We start from the raw sequence: 15877 nt of genomic DNA on the forward strand, positions 1-15877 counted from the left end.
TTAAGATTGCGCACATGTTGCTATGACAGCAAGTCCAGGATGAGCGTTGAAGAACCAAACAATCCAAGATCATGCCAAATCGCCAACAATCAAATCCAGCTAAGTGAGTTAACGACGTACGAAGAACGGACCCCTGGAAAGATTTCAATAATAAAAAAATAATAATAATAAAAAAATAAAAATAAAAAACGTTCTGTGCACCTTGACCCCAGGGTTTGTCGCATGTTGTGACGTCACAAGCTGCGAAATTTGACTCCCTTTTGCTGTATGCTACTCTATTCATGACTCTATTGCGTTCTACTTTTGTTATTGTCTCTTTTTATCATTGCTTCATCATTTTGACTCCACAACGCACTGTTTATAATATTTTTTTTTTTATGTAAACAGTTCAAATCAATTGTGTATAGTTTTAAAGTATTTTATGCAAGTTTTTTACATTGACTAGTTTGAGGATGATGTTTGAGGTACATTGACTAGTTTGAGATCTGTGATATTTCTGTATTTAATAAAATATGTAGAAAAAACTATTTTAATTTTTTAGTTTTTAGTTTATTGCACTTTTGAGCTATTTATGTAGTTACTATTGATTTATTACATACATAGCCTTTAAATCTAGGGTGTAAGGTTTGTTTTGATGTATGGCATATGAAAATGCTCAAAAGAATGACTGCACAGCATGTAAAAATACTAAGTGTGTTTGTCCAGTAGGGGACGGTGGCGCACTGTGTTTGTGGGCTCTAGCACTGTTAAAAGCAGAGAAGGGCGCTTGTGTGTGCGCGCTTGTGTGTGTATTGCTGGCTACAGAGATGAGTCCTAACAAAAAAAGAGACCATCCAGAAGTGTCCGTTTTCCCTTGGTATCTACGATACAACATATGGCGACGAGGATAGAAGTCAGAACTTTTAGTCCAGGCAAACTCCAAACTCATTTTGGAGCCAAAAATAGAACTAATTGTAAAATATTTTTTTTTTCAGCTTAGATCATTTCTATGAGTTGTCCAGAACAACATACTAAAAGTCCTAAGAATTCCTAGTTGAGGAAATATGTTAAATTCTCATCAATCCGAGATGTGTGGCAATAAGGCCAGGCAACAATACCTATACTCCTATCAAAATGAAACTTTACACAATGAAAGTACCCATGAAAAGTAATTTTTTTTTGTATTACAAGTTTCTTTGAAAATGAATTTTAATATGCAAATGAGCTATACACTAATCGAATATAGGCTATACCCAAAATACACCCGCATAGGCTTAATTTCTTCCTTTACTCATACCACAATAAAACTTTACACAAGGAAAGTCTACAAGAAAAGTAAAACATTTTGTATTAGAGGTTTCTTTGAAAATGAATTTGAATATGCAACTGAACAATATATTAATCGAATATGGCCAAAATACACCCTAATGGACTTATTTTTTCCTTTACTCCTACCACAATCAAACCTCACACAGTGAAAGTATACATGAAAAGTAACATTTTTGTTTTACAAGTTTCTTTGAAAAATCAAGCAAATGAGCTCAACACTAGGCCTAATTGACTTATGGCCAAGAAACCATAAAGTCACAAGTAGAAAAAACAGGAGCCAAATAACTAACACATTCATGTCCATTCAGTAAGTTAACCTATACATAAACACGATAAATTTGAAGTCACTTGCCACACTCACCTGGGTCACTTGCCACAAAAAGACTTATATTGACCTTAAGAATTGATTGCACAATCTTGCCTCCAGGTGCTTTCTAAAATCTTTTTTTTTTTTTTTTTTTTGCGAACAAGCCTTACCTAATGAATGACATTCCCCCACAGATAACATCAGAAGAAAGTTAGAATAGCCATCTTAGCCATTAGTAACGTGGTGAGATTAAATTTTGGGCTGGTGGATTTACAAATGATTGGTATTGTTGGTAAGATTACGAGATTACAGGTAGAAGTCATTCTTACCAACTAAACGATTCACTCTCACACAGAAGACAGATGAAAAACCAGATAGACACACTTTCCAGACATTCCAGCTCTTTAAAATAATTTTGCCAGACAGCAAAACTGCTTCTCTTTTTGTAGTTAGCAAGAAATTCAGACCAGACGGGCCACACATCAGACTTCCACCGTTTGTAAAGTAGCTTTGCAGTGTTATGAGAAGCTAGCAACAGCAATATCTAGGTTAGTTAAAAAAAAAAAAAGAAAAAAAAAAAAAAGAAACCTCCCCTGTTTTTGCTACCTTGTCGTGGTGGGGAGGCTTGTGTGCCTCCGTGACCCTGAAGACTATACCAGCGGGGGTTATTCCCCTGGCAGGTACTACCAAGCCAGGCAGTTTTCAGGTTAGAGGCCAGTCTAAAAGCAGCATTGCCATCACCCATTGGCAGTAGGATGATTGGATGAAGATTGGGCTGATGTATTTGTCATGCATATGAATGGTGTTTCTGCCTATGCAAATCAGGACATATTCAATAAGTGTGGCGCTCATGTGCATATTCAAATTCATTTCAAACCAAACTTGAAATACAAAAAAAAGTTCCTTTTCATGTATACTTTTACTATGTAAAGTTTTATTGTGGTAGAAGTAAAGGAAAAAATTAAGCCTATTTGGGTATATTTTGGGCATATTTGATTAGTGTATAGCTCATTTGCATATTAAAATTCATTGTCAAAGAAACTTGTAATACAATTTTTTTTACTTTTAATGGGTACTTTCATTGTGTAAAGTTTCATTTTGAAAGGAGTAAAGGAAAAAAATAGCCCCAGTGGGGTGTATTGTTGCCTGGCCTTATAGAGGGTTTTCACTACGCATCATCAATCCGGAAGTCGGCCATTTTGAGGCACTGAACGTAAACAATGCCACTGAACTGAACGGACTTGCAAATTTGGCTGATTATTGCTGCTGAAAAATGGTCAAGTATTGGTCTGTACTAATCGGTTGCACCGAGAAAAAACATCTGTGTTGGAACTTGCCTGAACTCAAAACAAGCTCTCTCAGTTTAAAAACATACAGTGCACTTTCTAGGTACCAGCAAGGTCAAAGTAAAACACAAAGGGCTTATCAAAGAACTCAGTGGTGGTGGCAGGATCTGGGCCTAATTTATTAGGACGGTCACGGCTCATAGACCTGGAACTCAGCTGGGAAAAAGTGAGTAAAATTAAAGACAGCTCAGAGTTGTTGCAAGACATCTTAAGGAAACATGAAACAGTTTTCAAAGAGGAACTTGAAACATTAAAAGGAGCCACTGCTAAGATTCATGTACCAAGTGATGCAAAGCCTCATTTTTTTTTAAATCAAGGTCACTGCCTTTTGCTATGAGAGAGAAAGTTGAAGCTGAACTTGATCGCCTGATTAAAGACCATATTATAGAGCCTGTGAGATTCTCAGAGTGGGCAGCACATGTTGTGCTGGTTTTAAAGCCAGATGGGACAGTAAGACTTTGTGATGACTACAGAGTAACCATTAACAGAGAGTCGTCACTGGAGCAGTATCACATTCCTCGAATGGAGGACATGTTTGCAGTTTTAGCTGGAGGTGAAAAACACAGCAAGTTAGATATGAGTCATGCATACACACAAAGGATTGTTCACGTACCCAGATTACCTTTCTGGGGGAGTTAGTTCCAGTCCAGCAATCTTCCAGAGGACCATGGAAGGGGTCCTGAAAGACATTCTAAAGGTCACTGTATATCTGGACGATATCTTGCTGACAGGACGAGATGATCAGGAGCATATGAGGAGTATGGTTTGAGGTTGAAAAGGGGAAAATGTAAATTCTTGGAAAAGGAAGTATTTTTCCTGGGACACAAAGTGTTCATCCAGTTCCCGGAAAAGTCCAAGCAGTTCAAGATGCACCAAGACCGACGTCAGTAACCGTGCTGAAAGCATATTTGGGACTGTTGGATTTCTATAACAGGTTTCTGCCAAACCTCTCAACACTGCTCCATTGCACAGGCTTTTGAAGAAGGACGTCCCCTTGGGTTGGAAAGAGGAACAAGAAGAAGCCTTTAAAAAATCCAAAGAATCTAACCGTGTGTTAATCCACTATGATGAGAAAAAAGGATTTTTGCTTTCTTGTGATGCATCCGTATATGGTGTGGGAGCCGTGTTAGCACATCGTATGGCAGATGAAATGGAGAGACCCATTGGGTTTGTGTCACGAACACTTAGCAGAAAAAAACTACTCACAGCTGGAGAAGGAGGGTTTAGCTGTAGTGTTCAGGGTAAAGAAATTCCATAAATATCTGTATGGCCGTAAATTTGTGTTCTCTACAGACCATAAACCTTTACTAAGTTTACAGAATGAACTGAAAGCTGTGCCACAGATGGTCTCTCAAAGAATTATGAGATGGGCAGTGATGTTGGGGGTATACGAGTATGTCATTTCTTACAGAGTGGGCAAGGACGATGGAAATGCTGATGCCCTCAGTCGTCTTCCTGTTCCAGAGATTCCAGAGAAAGAATTGAAGGAGGATCATGTCTTGATGTTGGACAGCATTGTTAGTCCTTTGACGACATCAGAGCAAATCAAGCGCTGGACAACTCGAGATCCTGTCCTCTCTAGAGCCTGATCACAGTAATACAAATGAATTTGCACCTTAAAAACAGAGACAACAAGAGCTCAGTGTTCAAGACGGGTGTGTGCTGTGGGGAGCCTGCATCATCGTTCCAGAGCAAGGACGTTCAGGGTTGCTGGAACGGCTACATCAGTCTCACCCAGGTGTGTCGAGGATGAAAGGCCTGGTCAGGAGTTACCTGTGGAGGCCAAATTTAGATGCTGACATTGAGGCCCGAGTAAAAGATTGTACTGTGTGTCAAGAACAGAGAAAAGCCTTTCTCTCTACGCAATACCCCCAACCTCACACCAAATGTTATGCCCTGTAGATAGGCTTGTGTATATAAAGATCATTTAGTAAGCAGAAATGTGAAATGTACCTTAGCATATTAGAGGAAGACGCTGTTATCTCGATTGAATTGATGCCTGAAGAATGCACTTCCACAGCAGCCACGAGTAACAGCAGAAAGGCTAGCGGTTAAAGTTTTCTATGCAGAATTTGATTTCACACTGTAAAATAAAGTGTTACTGGGTTTGGTTTAGGCATAGTTACTTGTAATTATGCATAATTTACTGTTATTACTATAGTAGTAATATAAAAGTACATGTAGTAACGTGTAACCTTAAAATAAAGTGCTGCCTTATTGTTTGCACTAATAACAGTAAACACATAATATATCAACAATTACGCATTTAACTTTAATGCCGCACATGCAACTACTGTATATCTACAATTACAGATAATATCAAAGAAGCATATTTTACTCTATTGAGTTTTTGACATAAGTTTCATGCACGACTACCTGGACTTACGTCATCAACACAACATCCATGATCATATTAAATATCTTCTAAAGTTATAGCGCCCCCTAGTATAAGAAATGAAGTGCACCTTGTAGACTGTGATGTGTGTTCTTTGTTTTTCAGATATGAAATCGCTCTTATGCGTCTGTCCTCTGATGCCTCTCTGAACACGTATGTGCAGCTGGCCACCCTTCCACCCTCTGGACAGGTTCTGCCCCACAACAACAACTGTTACATCACCGGCTGGGGCCGCACTCAGAGTCAGTTTCACTTCAGATAGCTTTGACGTTGCCTGAAATCATGTGCATGTACTGATTCCTGATTCCTTCCTCTCATGGATGTGATCTTCATTTAGCTGGTGGGTCACTCTCCGCTCAGCTGAAACAGGCCTACCTGCCCGTGGTGGACCACAGTACCTGCTCTCGTAGCGACTGGTGGGGAAGCACTGTGAAGAACACTATGGTGTGCGCTGGTGGCGGCAGCTTGTCTGGATGCCAGGTGAGAAAGACTGGCTGGCAAACAGATCATGAACTATTTCATACTGCAGTAAAATGTCTCATTTTGTCCTCCTGCTGTGTTATTTTTAGGGTGACTCTGGCGGTCCTCTGAACTGTCAGGTCAGCGGTCAGTACGTCGTCCATGGTGTGGCCAGCTTTGTGTCATCATCGGGTTGTAATGCCTACCAGAAGCCAACAGTCTTCACTTGTGTGTCTGCCTACAGCAGCTGGATTAGTGGAGTAAGCAATTATATCATCATTATAATAAAACTTTACATAAGTAATTAACGAGCAATCAGTGTCATGACTGTATCTTATAATACTCATTTCATTTTTCATTTCATATTTCTTGTGCCATTTTGTTCATTTCAGATCATTGGATAAGTGGAAAAACTGAGAAGATGAAAGAAAAACATCCTCCATTTATCAGCGCTTAACATCTGCAATGGCAAACAATATTTACAATAAACTTTACATCTATCTTGGGCTGCTTTTGAATCATTTTAAAGATTTGTGACCTTGTTTAATCCAGTTTAATCAAAAACAATAAATACATTTAGTAGAGCACTTAACTATTTTAAGTTATTTTTTTTAAGTGGAAATTTAAATTGTTTATACGTAATGGTCTTGACATATTAACTTCATAAAATTTTTATTTTTCTAATATGAGTAATGGCGGGTCACTGATTGGTCCCTGAGAAACCAACAACAATGAAAATATGCTGTCCATCGACATCGTAGTGGAAACATCTATTAATTAATGAGTTTACATTTTACATTTAAGGAGAGCAAAATATCACGTAGGGAGAATTGTTTTGCTCAGTGGTTAAAAAAAAAGGTCTGTAGGGAATAACAACATTTTGGGGAAATTTTGTGGGCAAAAAAGATCCACTGTCAATAGTGACAAACAATGGTTATTTTGACTGTACCTTAAGGTGAATTAATTGACTATTTTATTGAATTAAACTAGAGAATATTTTAGTTTTTGCAATCTTTCCAGAAAAGACTTCATCAGATTGTGGTTTACAAACAGATATTAAGATATTAATACCAGCAGTATATCTAGATATTGATATGAACTTTTATTAATTGAGCAGAATCTTATACAAAATGACTTGGAAATGAGAATAAAACAAAAGCCATTCAACCAAGGAACACACACAAAAGCAGTGGAATACAAAAAGCAAGACCATAAAAAAAAAAAAAACTGACATGGAATAAACCTTAAAGCAGACTCATTAGAACCTCATTAATATCAAAATGTATACTATTACCAATTATAAATCATTGTCCAATGTCAAGAGTCAGGCAGTATGCATGCATTCAGCCAATATGAAATATAGCACTGTCTAATACATAACACAGTAACAAATCACTGCTATACAGTATAAGGTCCATACACTAACAAGTTAAGGACTGTAGTAAAATAAATTCATAAATATATAACATAAAAAAATAAATAGATTAATCATTTGAACCAAGTTTAGTTATGATCACATTTGTTATGTTCACAAGCACCTAATTAAAATAATAGTAAATTATAAATTCTCTAAAATTGTTTACATAATATCATACAAAATGTGCAAAAATTCACAGTTATATTTGTATTAAGCGTATCCCCTCCTGCTCATCCCCGCTGTCTGTATTTCTTTCTCTCTCTGTAAGAAAACAAAGAATACTGGTTAAAAAGGTTGATGTCACAGCTACTTTAGTGTCAATGTTCAGCCAATAAACATGTTTAAAAAACAAGCATTTCTACCACTTATCCGATCAAAAACACTAAAAATAATACAGTGTTGAGTGTCAAACCGTAAAGAATTGAGAAAATTAAAGGACAATTTAGAAAATTAAATCTTCCAATTGTAAAGCAGTCCCCTGAAGGTGAGCTCGTTGAGAACCCAAATGCAGTTTATTTACAAAACGTGATCAAACTGAAAACAAAAGCACGGACACGGACACGGACACGGAGCTTACCAAACAGTGGTTAAAGGAAACAATACTTGACAAAGACACATGGCAAACATGAGGGCTTACATACAGACTAATGACTAGACAAAGGACACCTATGAACAATGAAACAATGGACCAATGACAGCATGACACATCAGACAAGGGAACACATGGCAGGATCACATGACTAACAGAGAATCATATGACAAAGACATGAAACATGACTGACATGAAACAAAACCAAAACAAGACGTGACAGCAATATGATAATTTCAGAGCGTCTGTACACAGAGCCGAAATAGAAAAGATCACCATGTTACTCACCACGGATTGTAACTTTATATCTCTTGTATTTAGTCTCTCGGCTGCTGATGATCAGTAGTTTATAGACTCCGGCATGTTCAGTTGTGCTGTTTCTTATGATCAGAGATCCAGTTTGATGATCCAGATCCAATATGTTTTTGAATTTCCCTTCAGCGCCATAATATGTACAGGCACTTTTATTTGTTTCTCTTTTAGCTATGAGTCTGTCTTCAGCTCCAAACAGCCACAGAATCAGATCATCATCTTGTATTTCAGTTTCGTTGAGTAGCGTGACCAAATCTCCCACCGTCGCTGACACAGTCTTCTCTTTATTTTGTCGCAGCACCAGATAACAGAGAAAAACATGGACATTATAACAGGTGATCTGACCTCACAGCCACGGTAACATCGAAACGAACTGCTGGCTGATTAATTAGGAGGTCAAGAGGGTACATTTTCTTCAATATTGTGATGGATTTCTGCGCTCCACATAATCTATACAGGTTTGGATTTGGAACGACATTTCAATTGTTTATCTAAGCAAACCTGGACAATCAAAACCAGTGTTTCTATAAGAAAAAAGAAAAAAAAATGTTCTAGGAATGTTTTGCTAATATTCCCAAACCCTCATCTTTCCCTCGTTTAAAATTCATTGTTAATAGCAATGGTCCAAGACCTTTGGACTTTTGTCGCACTTGAACCACAAATATACACACACACACACACACACACACACACACACACACACACACACACACACACACACACACACACACACACACAAACACACACACACAAGTGACTGAATTCGAGGATTTTATGTGGTTGTAATAAAAATAAAAAATAAAGTAAAAAATCCTTCCCATGACCCCCTTAGGAATGAATGGATTGCGAGGAATGCTTCAGTATACATGGAAAAACCTAAAAAATGATCAAACTTTACCAAAATATGATTTTATAATGTCTAGTAATTTAAAGGTAAATATTTTTTTTTTAAATCTCCAAAAAAATTTATGAACATCTAACTAAAACTTGAGAAAAAAACATTCCATGAACAATATATAAATAATGTTTTTATGGTAACGGTTTGAGAACATTTTTGAAGAACAGATACATTTGAACGAAAATTCTATTAATGTTACTTTAAGAACTTTGAGAGAACCTTGCCAGAACGTTAGCTAAAGTTCTAAGAACGTTCCTGTCAGCTGGAACGACATTTCAGCCGGTTTTTTTTTCCGTTTTTTTTTCCCACAAGATTCCTGTGTAAACTGTTGCCACCTCTTTCCTGCATTAAAAAATCTGATGTTTGAGTAAAGAAGGGTAAAGAGGGGGAAGACATGGCCTGTCGATCATCTTTTATTTATTATATTCCTTGCTTTATCCACCAAATTAAATTATAGCCCAAATATCTTCAAATTTTCAGTCTTTTCAACACACTCAAGACAATTTGTAACTATTTTACTGTTTTGGGCAAATTGGTGGCTAATTCATATAAATACATACAATATAATGTGTACGTTTTTGTACAATCTGCATAAACCCAAGTGTTAAGATATGGGGTTAGGGGTGGACCTTCATGCTTACGTTTTTGTATGATTTACACTGTACGAATTCATACAAATGTGCCGCCTTGTAACAAAGTTACGTGTTTGTGTCTTTAACTATTAATAATCTGTGTAAAGAGCATTAAAAGCATCAAAACAGTGCTAAATATGATTGTGTCACTCACCGTGGGCAATCACCATGAATCTCTTGCATGTGATCTTTTTGCCGCTGGTGATTTGTAGTGTATAAACGTCTGAATGTGCTCTGCTGATGTTCCTGATGGTCAGATCTCCAGTTCGCTGGTTTAACTGTAATCTGTCTCTGAATCTCCCATCAGGACCTTCATAGAATAAGGCCTGATTGGTGGCTGCGGTGAGTTCAGCTATGAACGTTTCTTTATCGCTAAACTTCCACAGTATCCGCTCATCATTCTTCAGATTGGTAACACCAGTTTGTAGAGTCACAGAATCTCCAACTGTATATTTCAGCGTATTCACTGCCAAAGAGAGAGAAACATATAGAAGAAACATGTGAATGTGAAAGTAAACCACACTATCAATACTGTGATTATCTTGAGCTACTCACGCCAAACAAGAACGTTGAATTTCTTGTATGAAGCTTTACTGCTGCTCTTCATCTGTACTTCGTAAACTCCAGAGTCGCTGCTTTTGGTGTTTGTGATGGTGAGATCTCCAGTTCGACTGTCCAGCTCCAGTCTGTCTTTGAATCTCTCGTCCTCAACATCGTAGACGCTGGTCACATTGGTTTGGCCATCAACTTTGGCTATGAGGGCGTTTATAGGTTCAAACTTCCACAGAATCACATCATCTTTCTGTATTTCGGTAATACCAGTCTGCAGGTGGACAGACTCTCCCTCCGTGAATTTCAGTGTGTCCACTTCATTTCATAAAGAAATAGAAACAAAGCATGTTGATATGTGCAGATGAACAACTCAAAACCCACTTTAGACCTCAATGCAGTGTAAAATGAATAAATGAACACGTTTACAGACAACACTGTAGGGTGTTTGAAGTAATTTACCCACACACCTCGTACAATAACCTTGAATCTCTTCGTTTTGGCTCTGCTGCCTGTGATCTGCATCTGATAATCTCCAGAGATCCGGATCCTGATGTCGCTGATGGTCAGATCTCCAGTCTGCTGGTCCAGCTGCAATTTGTCGCTGAACCGCTCGTCGTCGGCGTACGAAATGTTGCCGGCCTTTTTGTGTATTTGAGCGATGACCATGTCCTGCGGTCCAAATGTCCAGAGTACTTCATCCTCTCTCTGGATTTCAGTTGCACCGGTTCTCAGCGTGACAGAATTTCCCTCCGTCACTGACACCGATTTTTTATTTTCTGTCTCAGCACCAAGATAAAAAAAAAAAGTTTTAACAGATGTTTAATTTTACAAATAGTTACAATTCTAAAGAAAAATTAACACATAAACCACTATAAATGTCTGAAGTCCCATCAGAAATAATAGCTTTGCTCCAAACCAGTGAGAATGCATTTGCAATGAAGGAGCTGTTCTAACAAGAAACAGATCTTCTCTCAGATATTGGTTTTCAATTTGATTCAAAAGCGTTGTTTACTGACACCGTTTGTGTCTGACTCTCAACATCATGGTGATGTTTCATTTTTCAAACTGCAAAATCTCCTAGTGATCTGCATAAATAAGTAGCATTTTAAGCTGCATTCCTAATAAAGGAATGTTCTATTTTCTGTTGATTTTCAATTCATTTGAAAAGTAACTTTTTAAAATGCATTTCTAGGATTCTAGAACTTCCTGTATCTTAAGTGGGAACAAGAATCACAGACTGCTTTACAGGTACAGTCAATTCCTGTTTTTCTTAAGATCACCTACTGTATAATTCGTGAAAGACATAGTATTGCTCAATTAAAGAAAACATAGTTATGCAAATTAAATACACTTTTAAACTCTTATATGGGATTATTCCTTTTGCTATATTAGCTGTAGATAATGATTACCTTTCCGTTTAGAGTATCTGCACATGTAGTAAATCACAGCCAGAGCTACAGCCACACACAGCAGGAGAAAAACACAAATCAGCACAATATAACCAGCGGACAAACCTGGATCTGGAATGGCTGAAGAGAGAAAGTCATTAGTATAAGTAATTTTACTGTGCGATTTAAGGGAAATGCTCATTTAACATGAATAAACATGAGCTACTTACCAACAAAAACATTGAATCTCTTGTATAAGGTCTCTTTACTGTTGGAGATCTGTAGTTGATAAACACCAGCGTCTGCGGTTCTGAGGTCTCTGATGGTGAGATATCCCGTCTGATTTTCCAGATGTAGTCTCTCTCTGTATCTCTCATCAGGACTGTATGTGATCTCATGAATCTTTACATTCATTTCAGCTATAAAAGTGTCTGGATTCGTAGTTCCAAACGTCCACCGTATTAGATTGTGTTTCTGTGAATCAGTAACACCAGTGTGTAGAGTCACAGAATCTCCTTCTCTCTTGTTTTCCAACCCTGCAAAAATCACATCTGGAAAACAAACAGGAACAGTTATGCGATGCATAGTGCATTTTAAAAGTAAAATATATAGGCCTAAACTATATAATCAATAGATCTATCGGAGCCACTCACCATGGACAGTAACAGTGAATGTATTGACTAAGGTCTCAGTGCTGATGATCTTTATATAATAATCTCCGGAGTGTTTGGTTCTGATGTCACTGATGGTCAGAGATCCAGTCTTATTGTCCAGCTGCAGTCTGTCCTCGAATCTCCCATCATCAACATCATATAATGAGACTGTCTGAGCTGTGCCCTCGATTTTAGCGACAATGGAGTTTTGAGATCCATACATCCACATCAACAAAAATATTCTCTGTATTTCAGTGACATTAGACTGCAGAATGACGGAATCTCCCTCTTTCACTGACACTTGTGTCGTCTCCCCAAACACACCTGAGAAATAAACAAAATATAGCTGAAAGTTTTCAATATCAGTAAACTACGTCAAACAGTAATCTTAAAAATAAAGGTTGCAAAAGGAGGGTTTTCTCAGCAGTGCCACAGAAGAAAGAAGAGCCATTCCTGGTTCTTCAAAGAACCTTTCAGTGATCAGTTCTTAAAAAGATGTTACTCATAGTGTAACTTTTAATAATGTAAAGAGCCTTTTATGCAATAGAAAGTTTGGTGTAGTTGGTTCATGGACATAGATGCCAATACTATCCTATTAGAACAGCCAACTATTACTACAGAATACACTGAATACTAGGCTATAGAATTAAATATCATCATAAAATGAAAATAGATCTTGTCATTGTGGAATTTGTCCACGAATGATTGCGCAATATTTGCATAACAAAACAGAAGCAGTGTGAACCGTTTGAAGGCTATGAATGAATGAATGTACATTCCGTCATGAATGTATCTTTGACCAATTTATGATTATTTTTATTTTATTTATTTGTTTATTTCAACAGGGACAATGTGCAAAAAACATTCATTAAAGATGCTTTGCACCAGATTTATCTTAAGCTAGTTTCCATCTGCAGTCCCCGAGCTTATCAGATGGATAACCTAGAGTTTATCATGTTGATAACCTATAGCTATAACGGTTGGTGTGGAAATCGGACGCCAAAAGCCCACGACCGACAACCCCGTCCCCTAGATTAGGCTACTGCAGAACAGACAGAAGCAATGATTTAGCTTTTCTTTTATTCTCTGCAAATTATTTTCCTTACATGAAAATGTTCCGATTCATCAACATTACAGCGACGGTGAAATTCGTCTTTTTCCGAATCTGTTGTAGCCTAATACGTGACATTTTACGTATAAGAACATATTAGCCTGAATGTGAAACCGAAAGAATGACGAACCGATGACTTACCGTGAAAAAATAATGCGAAAGAAAAGAGCAATAACAGTTTCTTCATATTGTCTTAGAATCCTAGATCATACCATGACTCGAGCTGATGAGGTGATCGACCGTGGCGTTTCTGTCGTATAAACGAGAAAAACACGAGTGACAGTGCCAGCGCCGTCACTGATGGCAAAAAAAAAAGTGTTGACTCACTGTTGAGGAATTTTAAACAGATGGGCCGGTTATCACAAACCAACGGACGTTCGCTCATGAATATCATTTAGGTTATGCACAAATGTTATTTTACTGTTTTTCTGTAATGCTCATTTTCAAGTCAAAACTGAAATGTAGGGTGAATAGTGGTAAAGTGGGACACTTTCTGATAATTTACCTTCTGCATAATGTTTTATTATGATCCAAATGTCTTAGCCCCTCATATGATACTATTCTAAATAGCTTAAGAGCTCCACTTTACTATACAGAATAAAAAAGAAAGAAACATTAAACACAGGATGGATGACTCTTCCTCAAACACACACTGACCCCAAACCACATTTTTCCAGGCGCTACTGTCAAACTGGGACACCTTTATTGGCAAACTGGGACACTTCAAACACATTAAATTGTTACTCAAATGTAGGCCCAATGAATTAAATACACAATAAAAATATAAACAACAACAAGAAAATAATAAAAATCACTTTTTTTAAGGAGGGATGCAAGTACAGCAGATTATTTCCACCCCTCCCTCCCTCACCTGTCCACAATATTTTGTATTGGGTTTAGTTTATTTCATATAAATTAAAAAAATAGAAATCTTCATAAACATTTCTTCTTGTAGGCTAATTTTGTTCCACACAGGCTAAGTTTCATTTCTTTTTGTTGAAAAAGTTTTTTGCAAATATTGCAAATGTTTGCCATACAAGCTTGTATCCTCTATCTTTCTTTCTTTTTTTTTTTTTGGAATTGGCATTGTTTTTTTAAATCAGTTTACAATCTTTGTTGAAATATGTAGCTAGCTAACTAAATTTTTGAGGGGCATACAAAAAGGGAACTCAATTCCCCATTAGAATGACTTAAATGGCTGTCCCAGTTTGCCAGTAATACCCTGTCCCAGTTTAACAATACGCTATTGGCAAACTGGGACAGTGTCAAAATCACATAAAAAACAACAAAAAAAGATTCATATGAATGTGATTTTTACAAATTCTGATTCACCATTACATCCTATAACAAAATATATAACAATTACAAATTATCCATGAGTGTTTTAATTTTTATAAGCTTAACAATATTCACCTCAGAATGCTATGTCATTTTACTTTACCATCATGGTTCACTGTAAGGTTGTTGAATATGGTGTGCCACACCCCCGGAAGTTATGTCATAGCCACAGAATCTATATTTTTTTATCACATACTTGCTTATGATGAGCTCTATCAGTGTTGATTTTTAGCAATGGAATGATTTACATGTAAAGATAGAAATTAAAAAGCTTAACTGTCCCACTTTACCACTATTCACCCTAATATTTATAACGTAGGCCTATAATATGCTGTTGGTTTCCAATCTCTATGAATTCTGTTCTTGCTTGTAGTTTCTGTCATTCTACTCATGAGGGCAGAGAAAGGCAAAACCTGATCACAGATCAGAATCTATTTTCCATTTAACCTTCTTTGAGCATTTAACATGCAATCAGCATTAGACAAAGCTTGTATCCATGGCATGTTAATGTTTTTTTGTTTTGTTTTTTTTTTAATATAGATTGGAACAAAACTAATATGACTTCAGTAAGTCAATGTGTTGTTATGGGACTATTCAATGGACTAAAAGTTTGAAAGGCACACATTTAAAGTTCAGTATTTCTAAACTTGACATTAATGTATTAAAAAAAGTAAAAAAAAGATACAGTTGACAACAAAAAATGATATTGTTTGATTTATACTGTAAAATGCTCTTACACACACACCAGAGTAGGCCTACTGACTGCACAGTCTCTCTATGACTTTACCGCTAAACAAGGAACTGCATCTCATCTCGGCAAGAAACAGTTTCAGGGTTCATTTCAAATAAGTCTTTACCTCTTTAGACTCATGAAGGGTTAGCAGGTTGCAAGTTCTTGAAGACAATGCATCACACATTTGTTTGTTTTTTCTGTCTGTGGATATTGTACTTAGCTGGTAAGGTGTAAATGTTTTTTTTTTTAGTTACTGTTTTAGTAAAGCATCATCAGTTGTGCCTGTGAATCTTTTCCTACGCTTGTTCTCCAGGTGTGTTTGGTGTTGAGACCGGTGAAACAGAGACAGTGTCAGTGATGGAGGGAGATTCTGTCACTCTACACACTGATGTTCCTGAACTACAGAGACATGTGATAGTGTGGACGTTTGGACCGCAAG

At 37.1% G+C, this 15877-nt stretch overlaps 1 protein-coding gene and 1 pseudogene across 4 annotated transcripts in view; one reads left to right on the forward strand and one right to left on the reverse strand.

The window, feature by feature from the left end:
• Window positions 1–6306, forward strand: part of LOC309474967 (elastase-1-like) — a 130695-nt pseudogene extending 124389 nt beyond the window's left edge. Inside the window, exons 4-7 of the transcript XR_014211673.1 lie at window positions 5462–5598; window positions 5694–5836; window positions 5926–6075; window positions 6208–6306. The product of XR_014211673.1 is annotated as an elastase-1-like (transcript). The remainder of the gene's footprint in view (window positions 1–5461; window positions 5599–5693; window positions 5837–5925; window positions 6076–6207) is intronic.
• Window positions 6307–7010: 704 nt separating this feature from the next.
• On the reverse strand, window positions 7011–13658 carry LOC309475991 (uncharacterized protein). 3 transcript variants are annotated; one of them, XM_082139052.1, is made up of 9 exons: window positions 13509–13658; window positions 12257–12580; window positions 11834–12154; window positions 11625–11744; window positions 10683–10991; window positions 10219–10530; window positions 9818–10129; window positions 8110–8415; window positions 7011–7493 (listed from the first exon to the last, which is right to left on the reverse strand). In XM_082139052.1, exons 1-9 carry the CDS (start codon window positions 13552–13554, stop codon window positions 7432–7434), a joined length of 2112 nt encoding a protein of 703 aa, XP_081995178.1. In that variant the 5' UTR covers window positions 13555–13658; the 3' UTR covers window positions 7011–7431. The 3 variants fall into 3 exon arrangements, with proteins under 3 accessions (XP_081995178.1, XP_081995180.1, XP_081995179.1); XM_082139054.1 differs by lacking the exon at window positions 7011–7493 and having other exon boundaries at window positions 8235–8410; XM_082139053.1 differs by lacking the exon at window positions 7011–7493 and having other exon boundaries at window positions 8235–8415; window positions 9814–10129.
• Window positions 13659–15877: the final 2219 nt, after the last annotated feature.

The sequence above is a fragment of the Leuciscus leuciscus genome (genome assembly GCF_965113295.1).
Source record: "Leuciscus leuciscus genome assembly, chromosome: 15".
In the NCBI taxonomy this organism is placed as follows: Eukaryota; Metazoa; Chordata; class Actinopteri; order Cypriniformes; family Leuciscidae; genus Leuciscus; species Leuciscus leuciscus.